Here is a 7,284-nt window from a genome sequence, read left to right as displayed (position 1 = left end):
CCCCCAAAAAGGCTCGTCTGCGTGCGTGTGTTACGTGTAGTATATAATATAATCACAATCGGTGCAGCGTGAATATCCGACTCCATGAAATGTGGACTCATTGGTAGTACTGCGCACGCGTGAGTACGATACAATGCTATTTTTAGGATCGTTTCGGGAGAGTGACCTGTCACGTGCGAGGGATCAACCAATAATAGGGAAATAGGGGTCCGATTTTCATAGGAGTCGGATTTTCATGTGACACCTGTACACTTCAATAATAATAACTTAAATCAAAACTGAATGTCCGTCAACTCGACACACCAACACACCTGCAGCTTTAATAATTTATACGCTTTACAGCAACAAAAACAAGGAAACTTCACACACAAAAAAGCGACGAACCAACCGACCGACAAATTTACCAACAAACACAAGCGATAAATTTACAGCCATCCTGGACGGCAGGAATACCCAAAATTCGTGAGTTTCGGAAAACTCTTCTCTTTAAAGACTCAGTCGCAAATTTAGCTTGGGTCAATCCCCGCGGAATCACTTTAGCCGTGAATTTAGCTAAACTATAAAACACGTGCAAGAATAGTTGCTTCTTAACTTTCTGAAAATAACGGGATACCGAAATAGACAGAGAGGACTATACTGTCAGTGGCAGATGCAGGATAAGGGGTTCTCCTTCGCAGGTGTACTGTGCGGGACAATCACATTCCTTGGTTCCATTTCCTCGGCTTGGTTCATCTGCCTCCTCCGTTGGGAATCCCTGATCTTCAAAACTGTTACAATAAACGAAATCACAGAAACCACAAAGTGAGTAATTTGACTCAATATCGTAATAATTGAGTCATTTGTCCGTGTAGTGACACACTTTGAGCCAAGGTGTGTCACTATACGGACAACATTACTCATTTTTTACGATAATAAGTCTAATTACTCACTTTGTGTTTTCTGTGAAGGCAAACAAAGAGGCGGGGGAGGAGGGGGAGATGTGAACATTAGGGGCGATTCCAGAATTTAGATAAGAGCTGGGATATCACCACTGCTCATAACGAGACAGCCAGCAGACCTGTGGGAGAGGAGGAGGGTTAGAGGGGCATATCAAGCACATTTAGGCAGGGGGCTTCAGCCTCCTAAACCTTTGTGACAAGAAACGACGTCCACCTCAGAATCCACTCGCATTTCACATAATAAACCAGTATAATATCTTTTCATCTGGCAGAGTTCGAACTAGTTTCGGTCCGACAGGACTTGGATTTAATTCTCTTAAAAAACGGTCCCTTTCAATCCCGGTCAATCCACTAAAACAGTCTAAGACGCTATTAACAAGAATCAAATCCAATAATATTGGAAACCTTGGCAGTCGGCCCAGAGAAATTCCGAGCATATCTCAATCGCACTATACTCAAACTATGCTTGACTGCAGGCGCTTGTCTGGGACCTTCTGCATTTGGGAACACAAATATACCAATCCAGTCTTGAATTAAGGCTAGGTTCGAAGTTCGATCCCTTCTAAATCGGACAGACGGGCGACCAGATCCACAGTTATTTTTTTGGCCTAATTTCAATTCACTTACTGAGTTCAGTAAATATTCTCTCCACGTTGTGCGCCGTCTTGGCGCTCGTTTCTAAGAAGACGGCTTCCAGTATATCAGCGTAACCTTGCCCCTCCTCGGTCGAGATGGCCCGATCTGTCTCTTCAAGGTCCAATTTGTTGCCCACTATGGCTAGAGGAATGCTTGGGTCGTTGCAGGACTTTATCGAAGGAACCCAGAACTTCCGTAGATTGAGGAAGGATTCCTGATGTTAGTCAAAAGATGAAGATTGTCCGTTGCAATTTTGTGGGATAAGGATTGCATAAGGCCAGTTTAACAGGCCATATTTTTGAACATAACGACGCAATTTTGAGAGTAAAAATAGACGTGAGTTCAAGGTTATTATAATCAAACCATTAGATTTGGACAGTCCTTGTTTTAAGATTGTTGTAAAAATACAAACTTACTCCAATAAATACAATATTCCTACCGTCCAGATACCAACAAAATGGTGTCGTTGGAACGGGTGCATACCTACATTCCCTAATACCTATGTTCCCCAAAACTAACCCTAACCCTAACCACCTAACCACAACCTTAACCCTTACCCTAAGGATTTTTGGGGAAAATAGGTATTGGGGAACATCGGGTAGACGCCGTTGGAACGCCCCCTCATATTCACTCCTAATATGGCCTCTTGGCCTAGGATAGATTGCTACGCTGACCAAGTCTTGTTCCCAATGCTCTCAAAAAGCTTTGCAACACAGAAATGACCCAGCTCTAAACATGACTGCAAAATTGCATTTCTGAGAAATTTGGACAAATCTAACGCAAGCTGGGGCGTGTTGGAGAGTGCAACTTGAGAAATGTTTCCACAAAATTAATGACTGTATCAAACTCGAACCAGCCAACCGATCCCACAAGCTCGGTTGTCAAGTGGTAAGACGTTTGGACTAGATCAAGCAGGAGGTCATGGGTTCGAGTCCCACCCGATTGATTGTTTTTTCTCTCTTTCACTCGGGGGGGGGGGGGGGGGTGGTAACACACCGAGTATAGAGTTTATACGTCGGTGAAGGACAAAACTTATATTGATTTACATCACCCCGACGCAAATTTCCATCTTATGAATTGTCTCAAAGAATCTCCTGGTTCTGAATCTTTTAAAAACCACTTCTCTTTAATTGACAGGCTGTCAACTCAATGTATCCGAGGTAACTTTTCCAAAAATTGATCTTATGGTTGTTGCTTGCTTGGTCTTTCGACAGCTTTTGTGACTTAGCTGGTAGAAGAAGACTGGTCAGTGTAGGGTCTCTCAAGTTGGTTCACTGCCAAGGTTAAATTGTTAGCGTCTTGGCGACGCTGCATTTCGTTCTTTTGTATCTGTTTTTGTCTGACTAATTTCTAATTTTTGATTAAATGTAAGAGACAAATTGTTTCTTCAGATTGAAACTTACCGTGTCAGTGATGTCGTATACGAGAACCATGGCGGATGCATACCGATAGTACATTGGTGCCAATGAGTGAAACTGTCACAGAGAAAAGGGATCGATGCACCCAATAAACAATCTTGACTTTTGGATAATTAACAGAAAGAAATCAGTGTTCTAAAGACACTGTAACGACCAAAAAGTAAGCAAGTAAGTACAGTCTGTCACAACGAGCCAATGTAATCAGGTGTTTATCTCCGGATTCAGTAGCATGAAACGACTAAGAATATTTCTACTCCCCCAGTTTGGGATGCTAGTCCATCGCAGGTTTACTCCCCAGCTAATGCCGGTAGCCATGCCCCTGGGTGGAGTAGGGGTGAAGTGGCTTGCCCAAGGACACAATTTATGACCAGCAGCTGGATTCGAAACCCTGACCCTCTGATCATGAGTCACCAGCCCTAACGACTAGGCCACACTCCCCACTAGGTAACGACCTAAAGGTTTGTGTTAATTGTTCATAAATGTCGCCTCAATTTATTGCATTCACAAATTTCTTAAATTTGAATATTTTGTTGTGTTCACCTTTTCTTCCCCGGCAGTGTCCCATATATTCACTTTGACGGTTTCCCCCTCCACCGTAAGCGCTTTGTGTAGAAAGGCCCTCCTGTCGCAATGCAATTAAAAATGGGTGAAATAGAGACGATTATCTTGGTCTAAAGACTATGATTTCAAAGCAAATTCAGTAAAATTAATATTTTTAAGAGCGCTGTAAAAGTATGCAAATTGTAAAATTACGGTGCTCTGCAAACGCTTAAGTGTAAGAAAAAAAAAAAAAAAAAAACTCACAGTACAATGTACTACATTCTATAAAATGTATCATATACAAAACTTGGCAGTGCATTCATGATCATTCTTCGATATTCTGTTCACTTAACACAAAAACTTCACGTCTCCAAAATCACTTTGCATTTCTCTGTTCACATACGCTGAGGTATACAGGATATCCCCCCGAAAATGTCCCTCTGGAGGGTGTACAGAATTCTCGTAATATATGGGGAAATATTTGCCCATAAATGGTTCCTTTGTTTTCCTCGGAATAAAAAAAAGCCTCCCAGTTTCTTCCTCATTTTTTTGAAATGGGATGTCCTATCTTTTCTCGTCTCCTCTCTGAGGAGTATTGGTCCTTGAATCATGGGATGATAGCGATAATGTTTCAATATTGGAAGAATATAGGTCTACTGTACTTGATTATGAAATTTTATGCTTCGTTATACTTGATCATGCCTTGTATGTAAAGGAGCTTATTTTTCCCCACCAAGTGGGTTTTATAATGTAACTTTTCTACTGACATGGCTATATCATTTCAAAATATAGTCCTTATAATTAGTGGCGTAGCTAGGGTTAAACTTCTGGAGGGCACCTGGGGTGCACATATTTTTCAAGTGGGAAGGGGAGAAACTGGAGCCAAATGATATATGTTTCTGTCCTATTTACGATTTTAAACGGAGTCCACCTGTGGGGGAGAGACGGACATCCGCTGGGGGGATGTTAGGCACGCCCCACGTAGCGACGTCACTGCATACTTAATCCATTCATATTAATTCCATAATTATTACAACAACTACACATTAATATCGTTTACCTTTTGTAATAATTCCTTTTAATCGTTAAAAATTGGAAATTGCTCAACGCTCACCCAATCATGGTGGATTGTGTCTTTTCATGGAAAATATCATGAACTAGCCTCTCCGCGATACATGACTTGCCCACTCGAGAGTTCTGAAAGAAAACAACAATGAGGTGACATGTTCCATTGCGGTGAGCAAGAGATATCTCAAATACTCAGAGGTGATCACAAGCCTTGTAGGAGTCCTAGCCAGTAAGTCACTGGTCAATCACAAGTCATTTCATCTCAAGTCAAGTCACAAGCTATTCTGTGATCTATGACAAACGCATTTCTCCTTGTGACTCGAGTTTGTCACTGTGTTACTTGGGATTTGCCTTGTGATTGACCTGCTGTGAATGTGATGGATTTGTCAGAGGTTCAGATAGAGCTAGAGAAGTTGTCACTAACTTGTCATTGGACTTGTAACTGACTGAAGTTGTGATTGATTTGTGTCACTGTATGATTTGTGATTTGGTTTTTGATTTGACTTGGGGCTGAGGTGAGATTGATTTGTGTTAGATTGAATTATTGCGATTGACTTGAGATTGACATATACAACCACCACGTGATTTCACTTTTGATTGGTTTGATCGACTTGTGGCTGATATTGACTGTTGCGACTTGTCATTTGACATGTCATCAACTTTTGACTCACGATTACAACTCTGTACGGAGCACGAATCAAATGAAGCTTAAATTTAGGGTCCATGAACTTTACTTACAGCTTCTTTTAAATGTATGCATCTTTAACACCTGACAAGTGAGGGGGCTGTTGCTATGATGTCATTTCAGGAAGACACTGTTAACTTTATAGATTTTCCGTTGAAAATTGTGAACCCAAAATTTGCTCATTGAAAAACATTCGTGAGAAAAATTTGCTCATTAGCTTACTATCATGTACCGAAACAACAACAAATCGCCAAAGAAAAGACAATTTACGACAGCGAAATATCCGACATTCCGGCATATTTCGGTGCTAAAATACCTGTATCATTGAGGTTTCTGCCTGAAATGACATCACACTTTTGCTCATGAATATGGAAATTTGCATTAGCCTAAAAACCAAGAAGGCACCAAAATGCGCTTAAAAATGGCAAAATGAAAATTGAAAATAAGGATAAATGGGACACAAAGCTGTATTTTCAAGGATGGCATTAAAACAAATTAAATTACATGATGGGCCCTTTTTGCGCCACTTTGGTAATTGTTTTTCCCGTGATATATGAAGTTGTCAAAGAGAAACCCCAAAAGAACACATTGTGAGCAGCCCGATTACGTCATCCCCTTTTTACAGAAAGTGCACTACTTCATGTTATGTTATGACCCAGTCTCTATTTCATGTAATCTCCCGTGACTGAGGACCAGATGTGAGTTATTTGTCTAATTGTGTAAATATGCAACTCACCCCAACCAGGCAGATTTTGATAGCATTTCCTGATCCGACTGCCATACCTCCTTTCCAGCCAACTCGACCGACGGCTGCTCCTGCATGAGAACATGTGACACAAGGAGAAAATGGTTTCTGACAAGTGTTGGATACATAATGAACATTTAACTCTACCTGTTTTATAGGCCTACATTATGCTGGCTGAAATCATTCTGTTTTGATTCGCAGAATTCTGGAGTGGGAACTTCACGGCATGACATTTCGGTTTTGCTGCGTGATACCCTTGCCGGGAGGATACACGCAGCGGTAGCAAGTTATAAGAGGAAGTGATTACTTTGGAGTGAATTTTACTAGTATCCAATTCGGTGAGCTATAGGGCTCGACGCCGGAACCAGGAAAATAGCCGCGTTTAAATGGACGCCATTGTCACGTCTGCAAATAATTCATTTAATCACACTGCGATCCTGGTTCACCAGCTGTGTGTGACCTGTGGTTTCTTTGTTGTCAGTATACAAAAGTGTCAAGTTTGTTGAATGTATACGTTAGTTCCTGATTCAATCATTACATAGAAGGGGAAAACCAGAATTGCCAGTGGACTTTCAACCCCCAAACACGATACGTGCAAGTATGACAGGTCTATGCTGCATGCATGGTTCGCTTAGCCTAATTAGAAGTTGAAGCTGCAATTTCCTGCGGACATTGTATAAAGGTGGACGTGTGCTGGAGCACCTTGCGGTAGATTTGGTTGGGGATGAAAATGTCGAACGGTTTTAAAAATGCCATCAAATGATCTAACTTGTTGGGGTGAGCTTGTATATTAGTTAGACATGGTTCATGCATGCATCGCACAATGTATTCTCTCAATTAATTTCATGCAAAAAAAGTAGGCCAATACTTATGAAAAGCAATATGTAGTCATAATTATTTTCATATCTTTCAGAAAACTTAGAGTAGGACGATAGAAGCTTGTTCACAAAGCTCTTTACAGCCAGATCTTCCAATGCCTGAATTTGGTCGAAACATTCATGAAATCGATTGAACATTGACGAATTCAATTGCACTCCATTGCAAAATAGAGCGCTTGTAGGGCCCCAATTTCATCCAAATTGAACGGAACTACGAGCTCGATCACCGTCCTGTGCACGGCTTCCACCCATTTTTTTTACAAACCCTCTAGTTCATGGCCCACAAAATTTTCCCAAAACCACTTGTACGGCATGAGGAAGGATGGATAATTCATATTTCATTTTAAAAATTGGGAGAAAAAATGTCTCTGAGTTC

The 7,284-nt window shown here is 41.1% G+C and overlaps 1 protein-coding gene across 1 annotated transcript; it reads right to left on the bottom strand.

The window, feature by feature from the left end:
• Nucleotides 1-231: 231 nt before the first annotated feature.
• On the bottom strand, nt 232-6,338 carry LOC119739164 (ras-related protein RHN1-like). Its single transcript, XM_038213996.1, has 6 exons — nt 6,022-6,338; nt 4,647-4,729; nt 3,533-3,614; nt 2,978-3,049; nt 1,566-1,788; nt 232-767 (listed from the first exon to the last, which is right to left on the bottom strand). The coding sequence occupies exons 1-6, from the start codon at nt 6,064-6,066 to the stop codon at nt 640-642; spliced, it is 633 nt and encodes a 210-aa protein (XP_038069924.1). The 5' UTR covers nt 6,067-6,338; the 3' UTR covers nt 232-639.
• Between the last annotated feature and the right edge of the window lie 946 nt (nt 6,339-7,284).

The sequence above is a fragment of the Patiria miniata genome, unplaced genomic scaffold, assembly GCF_015706575.1.
Source record: "Patiria miniata isolate m_02_andy unplaced genomic scaffold, ASM1570657v1 HiC_scaffold_30, whole genome shotgun sequence".
Lineage (NCBI taxonomy): Eukaryota > Metazoa > Echinodermata > Asteroidea > Valvatida > Asterinidae > Patiria > Patiria miniata.
The sequence above is the reverse complement of the archived record's forward strand: the minus strand, read 5'-3'. Positions and strand labels throughout refer to the sequence as shown.

Coding starts and splice junctions, on each gene's coding strand:
- LOC119739164 (XM_038213996.1), bottom strand. CDS start 6,066: ATGGCAGTCGGATCAGGAAATGCTATCAAAATCTGCCTGGTTGGG. Junction 4,730..6,021: donor TCAAAATCTGCCTGGTTGGG/GTGAGTTGCATA, acceptor GTTTTCTTTCAG/AACTCTCGAGTGGGCAAGTC. Junction 1,789..2,977: donor TATACGACATCACTGACACG/GTAAGTTTCAAT, acceptor GACTAACATCAG/GAATCCTTCCTCAATCTACG.